The sequence below is a fragment of the Sebastes umbrosus genome, chromosome 1 (assembly GCF_015220745.1).
Source record: "Sebastes umbrosus isolate fSebUmb1 chromosome 1, fSebUmb1.pri, whole genome shotgun sequence".
Classification (NCBI taxonomy): domain Eukaryota; kingdom Metazoa; phylum Chordata; class Actinopteri; order Perciformes; family Sebastidae; genus Sebastes; species Sebastes umbrosus.
Window position 1 is genome coordinate 35223361 of NC_051269.1, and position 18803 is coordinate 35242163.

The 18803-nt window shown below is 42.7% G+C and overlaps 1 protein-coding gene across 1 annotated transcript in view; it reads right to left on the bottom strand.

The window, feature by feature from the left end:
* lrig1 (leucine-rich repeats and immunoglobulin-like domains 1) overlaps positions 1 to 17701 on the bottom strand; it is a 42504-nt gene extending 24803 nt beyond the window's left edge. Inside the window, exons 1-3 of the mRNA XM_037784695.1 lie at positions 16648 to 17701; positions 2439 to 2510; positions 956 to 1030 (exon numbers count right to left, since the gene is read on the bottom strand). Coding sequence (XP_037640623.1) covers positions 956 to 1030; positions 2439 to 2510; positions 16648 to 16841 — 341 coding nt within the window. The 5' untranslated portion in view covers positions 16842 to 17701. The remainder of the gene's footprint in view (positions 1 to 955; positions 1031 to 2438; positions 2511 to 16647) is intronic.
* Between the last annotated feature and the right edge of the window lie 1102 nt (positions 17702 to 18803).

The window sequence follows — 18803 nt, forward strand, 5'->3', positions numbered from 1 at the left end:
ATGGGGCAATCGCCGCGCAAAGGACGGAGCTGTCACAGACGGAGCTGTCACATACGGTGTGCGTGGTGCAGTGGCGCCGGGGGAAACCTGCAGCCCTGCAGCAAAGGCACAACCGGCAAGGTCAGACACACAGCCACCTGACATTACAGATAACATATGACAGTAAGCACTCTGCATATATTGAGCGTCATCTTTTCTTGTAAAATGTCCGGTGTAACCGGTAACACAGGTGTTGTCACAAGTTTATTAACCGGTGGGAAAATATCCTCACCGTGACATCTCTAGCTCATGTACTGTAAGTATGGTGTCAACCATTTAAGTAGCTGCACCTTAATTATAATTAGTTTATTTCCTGAAATGTATCTTCCAACTTAAAAAACTTCACCTGTATTACCATAATCATATTTAACGTGACACCTTTCTGCGCATTTCCCTCAGAGGTTGCATTTACTAACATCCAAACTGCAACTTGAATAAAGTCATCAAACTACCTCTTTCTCACCTCAACGTTGTAAAAATGAGACTGTTGATGTACTACTGAGCTCACGTTTGTGACATAAACAAGCACACACACGCCCTACCCAAATAGGGCAGTAAATCTCCAGTGAGATGCCAGTGCAGGCCGTCCCCACAGGCACCGTTTCACAACTGGGAGCAACCAAGTTGAAGCTATATACGAGCTGACGCTAGCCGGTTACTTGACCACATACTAATCGCTCAATAGAGCTGCGTATTTACGCCAACAGAGGCTCAAGTGAAGAGGGGGATTAGTTTAATGTAATAGAGTCACATTAATGCAGTATTGCTTCTGGAGATGCAAAGGCGTATGCATCCTCCACAGACGTCAAGAGACTATTTCAGGAGCATTTCAAAGAGGCCACTGACCTCAGAATACAGTAACGGAGAGCAGGATAATTCTGGTACCGTGTTTAGCAGTAAATGGGGCGGTACTTACAGGTAGAGAGATACAATCTTGGGAGCAGCCTGTCCTAAATCTGGTATGGAAGTCAGCTCATTGTGGTCCAGCCGCCTGAAAGTGACAAACACACATAGTTAGAGAACTGAACTGTGCCCTGAAGAAAAACAAAGACATATACAAGAATGATATGCTGAGGTTAGAGGACTTATGACTTCTGAAAAATGGAGGAGCACAGGAAAGAATTTAAGTAGCCTTAAGGTTTTTACACAACTGGGATGGGATGAATAAACAACACGAAAATGCAAAATACTTGCCTGTGAATATTATATGTCTAGGGCTTTTATTGTGAAAGGTAAGAACGGAAGAAGTGGATCTGGTCAGCGCTACCTTCGAAATGAGTAATAAAGTTTGTGGGACTACGGAGTCTCTGTGGGCACAACTTAACCTGTTCCGCACAATGTGATTGGTTGATGTTTTTATTCGCTTGTTCCGGAAAAAAAGGACGCTTTTCGCTGCGTAATATTCACGCTCTGTGTGAAAGTATTCATCATTTACTGGTTCGAATAAACAAAAACACAAATCCACACAAAAACAGAGAATTTTGAGTATAAAGTAGTGCAAAAACAACATCGCCATGTTTGTTTACACTAAAGTCACGTTTGATCGCGAGAAATTTTTGCGAGGTTTCCAGGTTTTTTTAGACGGGACTCTGCTGTTTTGGCCAAATTGTTGCTCACCATACACTATGGGAACAAAACTGTCAATTTAACATAACATGTGTGTGGGGTCTCTCACATTTTCAACATCTGTTAAGGTTTGAAAAATCCTTTAGTGTGGGCCAGCCTTAAAGCCACACCCAATGTTTGAGAAGTTGTTCCTATAATTTCGACATGCTATCTGAGATGCCACAGTGTCGTCGGGTCTATCCCACATGCTCCATCACATGAGGCGGAATTCAATCAAACCTGGTTATAAATCAAAAAGATTTCAAACTGGACTTGTCACGTCTGCCGCAGAGCAAGTAGCAAGTCATCCTTTTAAAAAAACCCAAAATAACACGGGAGCAAAACAGATGTCGAGAAGCGTATGACTGGCCGGCCGGCCTGCCAAAGATGTCACCAGTGTGTGTATCACCAGTTAGCTCATGTGTGTGTGTGTGTCCTGTGTACCGGCGCTGAGTGACACAGAGCCAAGCCCTCTCCTCACCATATAAAATATTTACAAGGCCAGCGTTGGCCACAGTATCGGGTGGTGGAGGGGAGGCTTAATATAGAAAACCACCACTTTATTCTCAATTGGACTTAGTTCAAGGAAACACATACGAGGATGCTACTAGGAAGTAGAGTGGCGACCATGGACGTTAGTCAGAGTTAAGTCATTGATAAAAACGTATCGCAACTCACGCTCATGGATTAAAATAAAAAATACCGTACACACACGTAGGGAAGTCCGTTAGTGAGTGTTCAGGTGTTCGATTCCCTCAATGGAAACCATGTGTATGCGTGAGTACTATACTTACAGCTCTCTCAAGTTGGGAAGGTTTTCAAAAGCTTCAACGTTGATGGTGGTCAGCTTGTTGTGGCCAAGATTTCTGGAAAAAGAAAAAGAAGATGTAAATAAACAAAGTAGGGCTGTCAAAGTTAATGCGATGGTAATGCGTTAACTTTGATAACGCAACTTGCGATTTTTTAGGTTAGGTACTGGCATCATATTAAACTATAAAACCCCCAAGGAATCCATTGGTACCAAACATGTCATACTAGCTTGAAGGAGGTTAAATAACGCTCCAAAGTTACGTTCATTTAGGTGAGGAAAAACTGGCATGGCCATTTTCAAAGGGGTCCCTTGACCTCTGACCTCAAGATATGTGAATGAAAATGGGTTCTCTGGGTACCCACGAGTCTCCCCTTTACAGACATGCCCACTTTATGATAATCACATGCAGTTTTTGGGCAAGTCATAGTCAAGTCAGCACACTGACACACTGACAGCTGTTGTTGCCTGTTGGGCTGCAGTTTGCCATGTTATGATTTGAGCATATTTTTTATGCTGAATGCAGTACCTGTGAGGGTTTCTGCATAAAGCAAGGATATTTGCCCACTCCCATGTTGATAAGAGTATTAAATACTTGACAAATCTCCCTTTAAGGTACATTTTGAACAGATAAAAATGTGCAATTAATCACGATTAACTATTTGAATCGATTGACAGCCCTGAAAAAAAGTAGTTCAACACTGATATGCTCCTAGTAACAAACAGAGGAGGACAATTAGAAATCTAAATATGAGCAGTGCAACATTATTTTCCATAACTGTTATTGTATTTGTCGTAAGCATTATTCAGTAGTTCAAATAAGGATCCTGATCAATACCAAAAATTATTTCTCCCATTTGACAAAACGCCTCATCCGTCCGTATTAAGTATGCCTGAAAACACTGCAGCACATCCACTCAGCCGGCCTTCAAGGAGGGCTCGATCAATACTATCGATACAGAGTGTCTCTCTCTCCTGGCTCACTTTCCAAACATAACCCGCAGCCCATTCATCTGCACCAGTCAATTTGCACTTTAGGCTAACCGTGTATTTAATAGCTGGCACTTGTACTTGTACAGAGGCTTATTACGGAGTGATTTGTCTGGTGATATAGCGTTACCGCCGTCAGAGAGCGAGCGAGAAGGAGGAGGGGGGGGTTATGTGTGCGCACCGAACATGCATCTGCATTTCAGATTGAGCTTCCCACGCCATGTGAATCAAATTTATTTCACGCATAAACAAGTGCTATCTCTGTCACACACACCTCCTGCCTGCCTGGCTGGCTGGCATGCGGCCTGCCTGTTGGCAGAGAGGGGGTAGGCTGCAGTGAGAGTGGCGTTTGTGTGTTTTTTGCGGTGGGGTTAGGCCGGGCGAGACAAAGGGAGTCCACAGCTCCGAGCCGCCTGCCTCCTCCCGCCCCTCCATCCCTCTGTCCAGACATGAGAGACGGCCCAGGAATGTTTCACAGGCCTGCCGAGAGATGGCTGCTTGTTCCCAGACACTGGGGACACTTTTACCTGATGCAACACATTCCTCACCCTCTTAAAAGACGAAGAACTCTGTGGCTGTTACTTCACTGATTTAAAGTAGGACTGGGTATTATGAAAGCTAACGTGAGGAGGAAATACAATAGCAAAAGACGGTTATTGTTATACATCATACACGCTCTACTTCTTAAGCACTATTTACGCCTATCAATCTCAATCGCCGCCTCACTTAACACAGATTTCCCTTTCGTGTCTTCTGTGTGTGATTGCAGATAATGACAGTCTCCCTCCCCACAACGTTCCCCCTGCCTGTGTGTGACGAGATAATAGCAGAGCGTGCGTCTGCCCTCCAGGCACAGGCCTGACAGGGAGGCGTCTTATCTATCGGTTTTACCCAACCTAGATGAAACCACGCCCACTTCACGCGAAATATGACAGCTAGCAGTCGCTTGGCACATATCGATATGAAGCTCTGATGAATTCACTGTTTATCAAAACCACAAATGAGACGAGAATTAGCCAGCTAATTTGCCAACCTAACCTGAATGTTCAGCTGCAAACTTTGATTCTGAAGGACTATGAGTTAACAGTTTCAGTCAAGCATAGAGGCCGCGTGATGTGTATCATTAGATTATCATTTAGAAAGATATAATTGGCAGGTGAGACATTTCTTTATGATAATAATAACTTTAGCATATTTAGCTGGCTATAAAAGCGACAGGAAGTTCCCTCCTTTCTTAGCTTATCATTTAGAAAGTTATAACTGGCAGGTGAGACATTTATTCAAGATTATAATAACTTCAGCCTTTATAGCCAGCTGTTAAAAGTCTCCTCCTTTCTTAGCTTATAAGTCAGTTCAATGGCCTTCAGTAATGTGAACTTATTGGCATTATAGCAACTGAATATAGTGTTTTTTATAGGGCATTGTGTAGCTACTACTAGAGGTTTTTGTAGATTATTTTCTTGATTAATCGATTAGTTGTTTGGTCTATAAAATGTCAGAAAATGGTTAAAAATGACGATCAGTGTTTCTCAAAGCCCAAGATGACGTCCTCAAATGTCTTGTTTTGTCAACAACTCAAAGATATTCAGTTTACTGTCACAGAGGAGTAAAGAAACCAGAAAATATTCACATTTAAGAAGCTGGAATCAGAGAATTTAGACTTTTTTTTCTTAAACAAATTACTTAAACTGATTATCAAAATAGTTGGGGATTAATTCAATAGTTAACAACTAATCAATTAATCGTTGCAGCTCTATATAATAAGACTGGTAAGGTAGTATTTGTTGCCGGGTTATTGTAAGTTAGTATGTTTATTTAAAGTGTCACAATACACTTTACGAGTGCCTAGTACACATTAAGAATAAATAGTAGCTAATAGAAAGGAGGACATCACATTAATCCTCATTTCTTTGTTGTCATCTCTAGAAAGTGATATATTGTGTTTTGACGGGTAAATAGAAAAGAAATAACATCTAACCAGAAAGTTAGCGGGAAAATCGTATATATCAAAATGTCTAATTTTCTTTTACGACCTTTGCTTGTGCGAAATTACAGTTGTTATTATTACAATTACATATACATATTACTACAATTACAAGCGTCATTATGTAGAAAAGGGCTGTTTAAAGGGAGGGGAGGTGTGCATGTGTGTGTCTGTGTTACGATCATTTACTGGGGCACCTCCCAGATCACTAAATTGTGGTCCCCTGCAACAGGAGGCAATTACCTCGTTATGGTGAAGCTAAGTGAAAAATCACACAGCTTTCCTCTGGGCCGCCTCTGCCTGGAGGTATGTGTATTCAGACAACACAGACACACATACACACACACAGCTCAGACAAGATGAACTTGGGAGAGCGCTGTCATCTGGAAGAGCAATCAGTAGTTTGTAATCGACCTGCTTTTGGCACAAAACAGGTTTAAGAGATTTTACTTGTGAAACTCGCATTACAAGCAAAGGACGCCACCTCCAAAGAGCTTCTCTCTTAGCATTTAAAAGTGAAGGAAATTGGGCTTTTATGCGCATATTCATCAGCAGCTTAAAACAAAGAACAGGGCAAAACAGAACAAAAGGATGACTAAGAGGAAAAAAGTCACGTCTGAGAGCCAAACCTGCCGTGCTGGTGCTAAAGGCCACAGCGACAAACAAAACGGCTCCTTTGTGCGAGCGCGCAAGCATGCATGTGCCCCTTTCTCAGCCACCGACCGTGTTTACACAACTGAGCCTTTTTTTTCCCTCCATCTCATTCTCAGCCAGATTTGTTTTCTTGCCTATCAGATTAGATAAGTTTCACAGCGTTTTAACACCTACTGTATGAAGCGATGGTGATAACGCTGGTTTCCCTCTCCCTTCCCCCCTTTCTCTCTCCTGTGGAAGGAGGGGTTAGGGGGGGGCTCTAGTGCTAAGCGTGGTTAATGCTTTCCAGAAAGTGACCTTACAATCATGCCGTTTCTGGAAGAGGCCTTGAAGCCATTAGAGTTCTTGACTTTGAGAGATGTAGACGCCAACACCGGCAGAAACAAACATACCGAGAAGAAACTTCCAAATAACTTGTCAAACTACGCTAAAGATGCAGAGAACAAACCAGCGACAGCACAACAACCTCCATAGGTCATGCAATTCAACCAGCCGGAAAAGGATGTATAGCTGAGGATGGGAACAGTCGCTGTGATTAACCACGGCAAACACTACAAAGCCATGGTGCAAATAGTTTATACAAAAGGGCAGGACTGTTTGACATTAGTCAGCAAGATCAAAATCAAAAAGCATTTCCCGCCAGGTACTTAACCAAAGAAAAGTGTGTGATAATTCAAGGCTGCGCGTCGAGCCAAATACTTAACTTTCCCACTGAATTCAAGCTGCACTGCAGCCAGGTGAGCAATTTGGACATTAATTTATAATCTTATTAAATTACTCGTGGTTTAACAATCAAATAAATAATCCAAATTAACGAGCATGTCATTACTCTTGCACTTATAGTTGTTTTACAAGTATCGTTTAAATTTAAAGAGGACCTATTATGCTCATTTTCAGGTACATACTTGTATTTGGGGTTTCTACTAGAATGTGTTTACATGCTTTAATGTTCAAAAAACGCTTGTCTTTTCTCATACCGGCTGTGCTGCAGCACCTCTTTTCACCGAATGTCTGAAACACTCAGTTTGAGCCCCCCACCCCAAATAAAGCCCAGTCTGCTCTGTCAGCTGGCCCACTCTGTTGTTATTTGGTTAACCGAACCAAACTCTTCGGACTCAGCTCCAGCTCCGCTCTAACTAGCTTTGTTTGAGGGCGTGCTAAACTAACCGTTATGCACTTGTGAAACTTGGTGACATCACCACGTTACGGGGAAAAAAAGGCGGGACTTCAATCAAGGCGTTTCAGGCAGTTCAGGAGCTGTGTTTCTGTGTGGGAGAGTAACTCCCTTTGGCGTGGACTTTGTAACTTTGCAGAACCTTTTACATACACAAAAAACTATATAACACAATAAAGGAAAGCGAAAAGGTACAAAGGATAATAGGTCCCCTTTAAATTCCTAAATTAATCAAAAAGGCATTACTAACCACAGAACCACTCTATGATTATTCTGGCAGCCTCCATTCAGCACAAAGTTCATATTCAAGTTACAACGACTTGATATTACAAAAATTCATAGATACAAAAAACAGGCCCGATGTAGTATTTGCTGTCTGTTCTAAACAGCACTAGCCAACAGGTCAAACGTGTTCCAGCAAACTGCTGGCCATCCATCAGTGAGCACAGGTCACCATAACCTCTTTCCTGTCAACACAACTGGAGACACGAAACAAGCTGGAAAGAGGACTGGTCTGGGATAAAGAGGTGCAGTTACACTCTCACCTTCCAACCCCACCCAACCGCCGCCACAACCCAAACACCTCCACCACACATTACAAACAATAAGCACAAACACTGAGAGACTGTTAAACCTGCAGTAGGCAGAATGTTTTTGGCACCATTGGGCAACAATAACATAATAACCCCTCAGCATATTGTAATTCAAGTGTTCTGAGAGATAACTAGACTTCTGCACCTCCTCATGACTCTGTTTTCAGGCTTTAAAAAAAATCTAGCCCGTGACGGGAGACTCTGGCCAATCACAGGTAATTTTGGAGAGAGCGTTCCTATTGGCTGTGCTCCGGCTGGTTGGCGGTGCTCAGTATTTCCTCAACTGATCTCAACATGGCTGCCACCTCACAAACTTTCTCATTTTACAGCTAAACAGTACACTACAAGATGTTTCCTAAAACATTTGAGGATAGAAATAGGCATTAACATTACATAATATTGATTCATATTTGATCAGCGCTGCCTAATTTGACCGTTTGATCGGAGTTTGCAAGTGATTGACAGCTGCTCAGAGACGGCAAGGCTCCAGCTCGGCTCTGATTGGTTGTTTTCCTTCGGTCTGTGAAATCTTGCAGATGCCGTTAGGAGCACCGGAGGACACCGGAGGCACATGATTTTTTTCAGATCACCTGTCTCATGCACTACTGTCAGGATATAGTGACCGTTTTATAAAAATAACTTTTTTTTAAATCATATTTGCTCCATTTCTACCCACTGCTGCTTTAATGGATCAATACAACATTGATTGATGACTATTTAAATCATTGGTCAAGAATAAAAAACAAGCATTTCCTAGTTTTCAGACATGAGGTCACTCCCTAGTTTTTCTCCCTCATAAATAAATATGTACTTCAGGTTTTTTTGACTGTTTGTCTAACAAATGCTACTTGTGACCCTACTAACTTTTTATGGCCTTACCAAAACGAATTGCTAGATCCACTGATAATCAACCAACAACTGGAAGGATACGTAACCAATCTGAAACATTAGCTTCAATCTGAGCCCGCCTGGAAAAGATGTCTTCAAAAGTCGACTCATAAAAGGCTTGCCTGACTAAGCAAACTGTCCCGAGGAAGAAAAATCGGGCTCAGCGCCGGCAGTAGACCGTCATCGCTGGACCGTGTAGCTGATCTGACATATAAAACTCATTAAAAGGCTTTAAAAAATAGCTGCGCTATGGGTGCTGTGGGAGTGGAGGAGAGCTGGGAGTGCAGGAGTGATGTCATAGCGTATGACACTATGCTTGTAGTCATTGTGTGGGAGAGAGAGAGGAGATATGGGGAGGAAGAAAGAGAGCAGCCGGGGACTTGCACTCATACGGAGATACATCATCATTATCTTTCCCGTTTCTACCGTAGATAAATGCGGTGTGAACTCTGCTCGCCAAAAGTGTGAAGTGATGTCAGTGATGAGCCTCCTGCAGTCCAGCTGGGAGACAAAGGCGCTTTAATGTGGTCGATTTCAGAGGGTCATAAAACTAGTCAAATAATAACCTGAGTGTCAGAGGGCCCCACACACACACACACACACACACACACACACACACACACACACACACACACACACACACACACACACACACACACACACACACACACACACACACACACACACACACACACACACACACACACACACACACACACACACACACACACACACACACACACACACACACACACACACAGCACTCTTCCTGTCATTAAGAGCCAGTTTATAGCCAGGCAACTGCAGTGAGAGTGTACACAAAGCCAACACCACCAGCTCCAGGCCACCATTTTATACACACCAGTCAAACAGAGGAAGGAAACCGGCAGAACAATAGCTTATCAACTATGACGAGGTTAAAAGCACGAGCCGCCCAACGAGATTTGCAATTATAATAAGAACGATAAAAGCGAAAATCTAAAGTAAGTGCGAGATCTTGGGAGGGTTTAAGGGAACTTTAGGTGCAAGATCAGAGACGTGTATATATAGCGCTGATGGGATCAGCATATTTCACCATTTGCATTACAGATTCCCTCCGCCCCCCCGCCCCCCCCCGCCCCCCCCGCCCCCCCCACACACACAACTCAACAAAGGAGTCGCTCCAGCCTTTGAAATCAGCCAGGCTATAGGAGCGTGACTCAGTTTCTGAAGTTTTTCCGAGGCAGGAAAGCGGGCCACATCTTGGGGCCATGTGCACCGCCATTCTTCACGCTGCTGATGCAGAGGGGATGAAGCAGCGGGGCACTCCAAACAAACAGGGAGATGGTTGGGAAAAAAGGGGTCCGCAGCAGCCCGAGGCGATGCATGAACTCACAGCGAAGGCCTTGACGACGCCAGCGCGGACACTCCAGATGAGAAGCGCAATAACACTGTCCAAACATATGTATGCGCACACACACTCGTGCTCTTGCATTTAACACTGGATTCTTGCGTGATAACAACACAAATGGCGCCAGACTACTTCATTATGAGTAAAAGGAAATGAGCGTCCCCAATTAATCTGAAGGAATAACATAAATACTGTATGTCTCTTTAGTGGGGCTATTGTTTTAGTGCTGTGCCGACAGTCGACCTTACGCTCTCAGCTTCAAAGCAAAGAAAAGGACGGCATCATTAGTCAATTCTTTTCCCTACTTATTGTTTATTATACTAGCAGAGCAAAATTCTGCAATAATTACACTCCGGCCAGTGGTGAACCAAGTGTCTAAATAGTGGACTCCAAGTACATGTGAATATGTCTAGACAGCAGAGCTCTGACGCTCATTTCCGTTCTACAGTATCAGAAAGTAAAAAATGTTTGGCCCAACTTCGCACTCAAAGCTCCACTGCCTGTTTTCTGGGTTGAAGCTGCTTCACTTGCACCTCTCCCTCTCCGTCCAAGTCACGCTTTCTTTTTCTTTTTTTTCTCTAACATCTTCTCCAGATTTCCAAACTCTTACCAGATGTAGAGAATTCACAGATGATTCATCGATCAAGCCCACTTTGTAGACACCGACTTCGGGGGGGAGAGGGAAAGGTGGAAAAGAAAGAAAAAAAACTTGGCGCCCCAAAGTGTCTTCACAAAAGGGCCATCTATTCTGCTGACTGGATTCCTGCAGGATGACTTGTGGCAGCAGCTGTTTGATTGTCATTAAAGCCGGCTCGAGGCTGTGAGCTCACTTCCATATCTTCCATGTTAATGTCAGACTTTATCTGTCGTTATTAGAAGAAGGGCTTGACCTTAGCTGTTCCTTCCTAATTCGTTCATAACTAATGTCTTGAATGAATCATCTCAATCGGTTAAAAAGAGGATCATTCACAATAAAAAATAGATTGCCGCTTGCTTTACATTTCCATGCGGAACTCCCGGTACTTTTACTACACACCAAACAGCCTGATAATGCCGGGTACACACTAAACTAATCTTTCCAGATGTTCCTGAGGTGTGAGGTATGTTAATAGTGTTTTTTACATCCCCCGTTCTGCTCGGACGTCCATCCTGGTCACACCGATTTCAAATCGTAAATATCAATCATGTTCAATATTTACGATTGGATATCCTGTCGTGTGTGGGGAACCTTGAGGACAGTCGATGACGCAGTCACGTGGGAAAGAACGATAGCCAATTGGGAACCAAGCTGGCTGAAACGTAAGGACAAAAAACGCCGTCTGCTAATGCATGAGCTAATGCAAAACGCCAAGCATAAAGTAGTAGTAAGATGGAGCTCAGAAGTTGAGGAGGAACTTGTTCATTTGTGGCAACAACACAAGTGTTTATTTAACGTGTCTCCATGACTTCATCCATCCATCCTTCATGAATTTTCAGTACAAAGTAGTGCAAAAACAAACATCGCTAATTCTTCCTTGTTTACACTAAAGTCACGTTTGATTGAGAGAGATTTTGCGAGATTTCCGTTTTTTTGAGTCGGGACTCTCGTCGTTCTCGAATGGAATCTGTTAGTGTGTGGTGTGCTGTTTTGTCCAAATCGTTGCTCACCACACACTATAGGAACAAAACTGTTAAATTTAACATAACTCCTCATATGTGGGTCTCACATTTTCACAATCTGTTAAGATTTGAAGAATCTTTTAGAGTGGGCCGGCCTTAAAGGGAAGAAAAAGTGAAGAGCAGCTGACAAAAAACCTGTGCCAATGATAATATCATCCTAAACCCTTCCAAGCTTTAAAATATCCACAAGAGGACATGCAAGTCACAAGGCGAGGGAAACTATGACAATAAACAAACTTGGTATACTCCAAATACCACAAGATTACAAGGCTGCGTAGCGAGAAATGCCCCAGAAACCACAAGGGGCTCAGCCCTGCAGGGTGCTATTGCATCTCTGCCCCAACTCATGAAATGTTCACCTGTTTATGCAAGAGAAGGTGCTTTCTGCAATTTAGTGTTCATACATCAGCCCTTCCAATTGGCCATGATAGAAACACTGTGCCAAGGGCAATAGTCCTACTGTGGCAGATTATTTTTGCATGCTTATTAATAGGTTAGATGAAGTAAAACACAAGGAGTTGTGTGTGAGAGTATGAGATATACAAGCAGACAGTCTGTAATGTTTCATTTCCTCTGGCTTTCCTCAGCGTGTTACAACATGTGTGACGGTGGTTGAGGTTTCTGACCACCGACAGGACTTTCACCAACCCACTAGAGGAACCAGCCCGAAGGCAGCAGCAGCAGCAGACCGTGACATTGACAAAACACTTCCATGCAGTGGGCGGAAAATGTCCACCCACCTATCCTCATATTCCCCACAAAGCCAGGTAATCTGCAGCCCCACCCTCGGCCGACTAGTCCGCAACCAGCCAGCGGAGCTCCGCGCCCCTGTCGGGAAACCACCAACACAAACCCATTTCCTGAGGGCAGAAGCCAAAACCAACTGTCGGGGGTGGTGTTTACCAATAAGGCTGCGCTGTGAGGTTTAAGGCTACGGCTTGGGGTTGAGTCGCTTGGTGTAAACCAAGCATTATGGCCAACACATTGGGAAACCACTCGGGAAATGCTGGCTTACAAAGGGGACCATTCAAGATCAGGCTTCTTCTTGTTTTTGCTGTGAGGACTCAACTTTAACAAACCCCAATAAAAGAACTGCAGCTTTCTGGAACAATTAAAACAAAAAAAAGGATTTTACAATCTCGCATGAGACAAAAGCGGAAAGACGCTGGCAGACAGACAACACACGTATCTGCTTTATCTCTATCCAACCCACCACGATCTCAGCCAGCAAAATTAGTAATGTTCGTGCTTTTATTTACTTGTGAAATCCCATTACGTCGGTGGCACTGTGGGCAAAAATGCTTTTTACACACATTACCCTGGCTGCAAATAAGATAAGGCACCACTCCTGAGAGGGAAAATGTGACTGTGCAAGAGCAAACTTGCTTTGAATGTTATTAGGCTATTCATCAATCAGAAACAATGGACAGGCATCTGAGACTGCTGCTCAGCTTGTTAAATGTTAGAAGCATTGATATAAAACAGCAGAGGATATGTTTGACAAACAAGTTCAGGACTGCAGCGAGAGTCTTTAAAGACGCTATATATCGTCTCTTTGCTCTGCCAGGATGTGCCAACAAGTTTGTGTCCTTGATTCCTCATCACTTTCTCATAGGGGATTGTTAAAATCAGGGTCCGCAAGCTGTGGATTCAACACATTCAAGGGAATTTGAAGCAGGAAAAAGAAACATGGAGAAGCTATTGCCACGTGCATCAGAAGCTACTTCCGCACTGCTAAAAGCTAGAATACATTTGTGTGTGTGAGCATTTGCCATCTGCACAAAACTCCTAAAAGCTCCTCCGCAACGCTCCTCCATCCTGCGATATGAACTGAATCTGTGAGCTGCTGTATAAATGCAAGTCCTGAGGTACTAACTGCTGTGTTCATTACTGTAATCCCAATTTAAGAGGCTGTATAAAAGATAATTGCAGCAAATACATGACAGCGCAATCCGTCAGCACCCACACAAAAGGGTGGGATTCTCCATTCATTTTAAGCTGGATTTATCCTCTTTATAGACAGCAAAGCAGAGCATGGAGGATGTTGTTAAACGTATGTAAGTAATGGTACAAAGCACACGTATATGTACGACTAATAGGGGGGGATTATTGTTGATTAACACAGTTGCAGTGCAGTCACATGTGTTTTGGCTACTTGTTAAAATCAAATCCTACAGGTGTTTCAGGTTATTTAGGTTTTCTTCTGAGCCTTAGATCTGCATTATGTAGGAGAGAGAGGGAGGAAAGCTGGCCTATCACCACCACCTCTACTACTACTGCTGCTGCTGCTGCTGCTGCTGCTGCTGCTGCTCCCTCCCTGGGGTAAACATAACAGAGACAGTCGATTCCACACTGATCTCACTTGGCTCAGATGCCTGGAGGTAGAGATGGACAAACACACTTTGTTTAAGACCAAGACATTGTGCAACTGACACTCTCGGTCAGCTCTATTGACAGGATAAAGCTATTATTGTTGCTGCGCTGCACTATAACTCCTGCTATATCAACTTTAACAGTACTACAGTTTCCCTTTCGTCACACACACACACACACACACACACACACACACACACACACACACACACACACAGTGCACAGGCAGCACTAAAATAACTCTCAACCCACAACACAAAAAGTAATTTCATCCACTCAAGTGGACAGGACTTGGCGTATGGTACCTTATAATGGGATCACAACGGGACACAAGTGAAATTGTCCATACTTGTCTCTTTGCAGTAATCATGTGCTATAATCTGGCTCGTTCACAGACCCCGCAGGAACAGAGCTGGTTCCCTTTGAGTTACCTGCCAACATGATGTGACTATCTCAAGTGGTGTGGAAATATGCAACCTAGGTGTTTTAAAAGATCATTCAAAAGCCATAAAGCCATTCCCTTTGAAAACAACAAGATTGCGGGTCCTTAAATCTTGACCGATAAGGTTTGGCCGAGATAACAGAGGTAGACTTGGAGCGAGACAAGTCTCACGCAGGACCCTATCTTTACAGAAACCAAAAGGTTTAGAGCAGCTGTTTCACATGAGAGACATTTGTCCCATAGTTAGTTGGCCTTTGTCCACGAGGACAGGAGGAGCAGTGTGTGTCTGCGTACTTGCATGATAAACAGCGTATGCACTTGAACTTGGCTAAGTGGTGCTTCAGGGCAACGAGGCTACCCGGGCACAAGTGCTGTTATTCATGTTTTTAGAGGACTTTTTAAAAGTTGCATTCCTGACTTCCCAAGGGAAGATAAACTGCCTAACACAGGAACCTGGGAGCCAGAGGAGTCTCTGGGTCTTTGGTCTTTAACCCCGCGTTCCCAGCAACACACACACACATACAAACAGATGCTGAAGAATCTGTAACAAGATGCCCAATTGTCACCGGACATAGTGGTTGCAATGTACTGAGGTGAGAGTCAACATGTTGATTGGGAGGACAGAGAGTCGTGTTGTCTGTAAATAAATTGTGTCATTCAGCTTGATAAGTTGATGAAGTTCCCTATACATTCATAACAATGCCCCCAAATTGGCTCATTTCCTAAATGAGCTGGCAGACAGGGTTGTCAGTCTCATCCAGAGGAACCAAACCTTCATTTACAAGAAATTCAATTTGTGAAGATTGTTTAGAAACACAGAAACAGAACTTATGGAATTACCTGTCATAAATCTGACTGAATAAAGCAGACGTTTATTTGTTATGACGTGTTTGGATCCATTTGTTTACCCACTCTGAGGGGACTGTTTGTTCATTTTAACATTTTTAGATTAATACATTAAAATCAGTGTTGGAAAGTAACTTTTTTTTGTCCATCTGCCACTGTGGCTGGTGGACTGTTAAATCTACCAGCCACTCAATAGATTACCATTGTTCTTTTGGCTGGTGGTGAGGGAATCAAATCTAGCAGCCACTTGCATATTTTACCAGCATTTGGCTGGTGGCTGGTGACTGGTGCTAATTTCCAACCCTGATTAAAATGCATGTGTGGTATCGTCTATAAACTATGAAAGATGTCAACATGTACTGACTGCAAAAGACGATATGGCCTGTATATCTTTCTGGAAGTTAATCCAATTTTAAGGAAAGTAACTTAACATTAAGATACTAGGAATTTGATAAATACAGAACGGTTTAAGGGGCAATTAAAGTCTGACACTCTAAGAAGTGTTTTCAAACTAACAGGATCATTTCAAGACACAATACAAATGTCTTTTTTTTTATTATCAACAATATCCCCAAAGTGCCCTTGAGCAAGGCATTTTACCCCTAAATAAAAACTCTGTTTGTGTATCTCCCTCATATTGCAGTTGCACCTGTTACATTGCTGTAAATGCATGATAATAAAAGCCTGATTAAATAAGTTTAAAAAAAAAACATCATCAAATAAGTTGATATATAGACAACTAGAATACCACATTTGGCCTATACTGTCAAATTAAGAACCAAGTGTGCCTGTTGTGAAAGAGGAGGTGAAACTTCTATTCTATTCCTTCATTGCATATAAACAGTCCTAATCAAGTTGCAACAGTGAAGTGTCAGGACTGTGGTTTGTTCCATTAAGTTTCCCAAAGAGGGGTGCAGGGACCACTTTAATTGGGTAACAGGGGGGTCCCCTGGAAAAATTTAAAAAAGTTTTACTTTTAAAACTTTCTCATATAAAAGTTACTGTGATGAAGAAAGAGTTTACAGATAAGACCATTTATTGTGTAAATCACAACCACTAAAATCTCATTCCTTGAGAGAAAAATGGTATCAACCATTGTCCACTATTAAATGTGCTTTTGGCATTAAGTTTATTTTCCTTTTCTTTACAAACCTTCACTATAACTCTGTTCAGGTTCTGGTCAATAAATAGGCTTTACTTACAAGGAAACAGTCCGGACAGGAAGGTCCAGAGGCGTTGCTGTCAGCTCCAGGTTACTACAGTCCACCGAGTCCCCGTTGCAGGTACAGTTCTGGGCACACGGTGAGTCTGAGCTCGCTCCATAACTGACAGACGACAACATTAAATAAAAAACACACCGAGAAACATATCCAAACCGTCCCGGGGACGCCGCCATTTTGTATCCAGTTTTAATAGATAGAGCTCTCCTGTCCTCTCCTCTCCTCTCCTCGCACCTCCACACACGAAAACTGGAATATTAATGTCGCTTCGGAGGCACTGAGTGTCTTTTAGAGCACATTAATTGTTCTTCTTGTGCATAAAGAGCTGTGAACGTTTTCCATCCCCAGTAACAGTCATTTAGGGACACAAGTTGTTCCCAGTTAGTCCCAACAACTTTCTCTCCTCTGTGGTGTCCGACGGACGCGGGCTCCAAAAAAATCAAAGGTGATTCACAGTTTAACCAGTAAAAACTTGTATGTAGCACTTTTAACTTAGATTTAAGTAGAAAGAGTGTGTTCATAAAAGGTTTAAAAGTACTTTCTCCATAGGATAACTGCTTTTATTTGGTGACATGTTTGGGGAAACATGCAACAGCAGATTGTTAAAGGACACTCTCAAAATAACAAAAGGTGCAGCAGCAAAAACTGTTTTAAAACTTTAACTTCTGATGGTGTTATATAAAAATGTCCACTACAAAGTTGAAGGTAGGAATAGTGTCGAAAAAACTCCAGATCTCTGAAAGCCGAATCGTCCAAAATCTCTCCAGCAGCACTTCACTTGCTGTAGTCGCATAAATCCAACTTTGAAACACACACACACACAGTCCCAGATCCGAACTCAACCGGCAGCTTATCAGGTGCAGTCTGCGGTCACAAAATCTCGGACGATCCGATTAATAGCAAAAATAAGAGTCCCCCCCTCCTCCTTCCGATCGTGTACCACCACCATGAGTTTTTTCCTTTCTTGAGTTACTTTTCCTTTTTTCTCTCTCTCTCTCTCTGTGTGCGGATCGTCCGTATAGCTCCCACGTTGGACGCACAACAGCAATTCTAGAATCCGCCCATGAATTCTAGAATCCTCCCGTGATTGGCTGTCGCGCTGTGATGGGCGGGTCAACTCGTAACCTGATTGGTCGCGGCGTGTTCTCGAATGGAACGTTGGAGTTGGAGTTTGCCTTGTGAGCGGCCTGTCAGTCAGTCAGCGGTCGATCGGCCCCGCCTATGTTTCCCACCCCGGGGTGTGAAACCGCACCACCTCCCCTCCTCACTCACTCTCGCTGCTCCTTAAAGAGACAATAACTTGTGATGAAGCTCAGTAATCGCATTATAACTAGCCATAATAACATAATTGCTTTTAATGCCATAACAATTCAATTTTGTTAGTGTTTGTTGGTAAAAGAAGAAAGCCAGAGAGGAAGTAATAAACGGAATGCTAAATTTCCTACACGCTTCACACAGGGAAAAAGAAAGAAAGCAACTAGTGTTACTTGGCCTGTCATAACATGTTTATTAATGCTGCCATCAATGACTATTGTATGCGGCTGACAGTGCATCCACAAATTGGTTTTAACCACATTCATAAGCTCTGTAAACAATCAACTGTTGCATGAACAGTCGGGTATTTATAACATCTGATTGATTTGATTAGTTTGCCACATTCTGAAGAATGGGCTTAGTTCACATGTTTAGATAATCAAGAAAATGTTAAGAGATTGTCAGTGTGTGTGAAAGGGGGTGTAGTAAATGTCAAAAAGGCTGCAACTGCTTTATAGCTCCTCTTGTTGTGAGCCTAAATTCACCTCAATAACTCAAAATGCTGTCAAATAAGATCAAATTACAGCTGGAGATGTGAGCTCAGTTCATAATGTGTCTTTACTTGCTGAGTGTGTGCATCTGAGCAGTGGTGGACAGTAACTAAGTACATTACTTATAATAATATTCTCAATAAATAATTTGAAAATTAAAAATGTCCCTGCTTGTGGGCATATTGGGGGTGGTGCCGGGGTAGAAACATCAATAGCAAATATCGGATCAATTCAAGTTTTGTGAATTTAACGTTAGACTGTAATGGTCCTAAATTCTATGTATTGATTGGTTTGATGTTAGAAGATAGATCAATATTGTTTATAAATATAGAT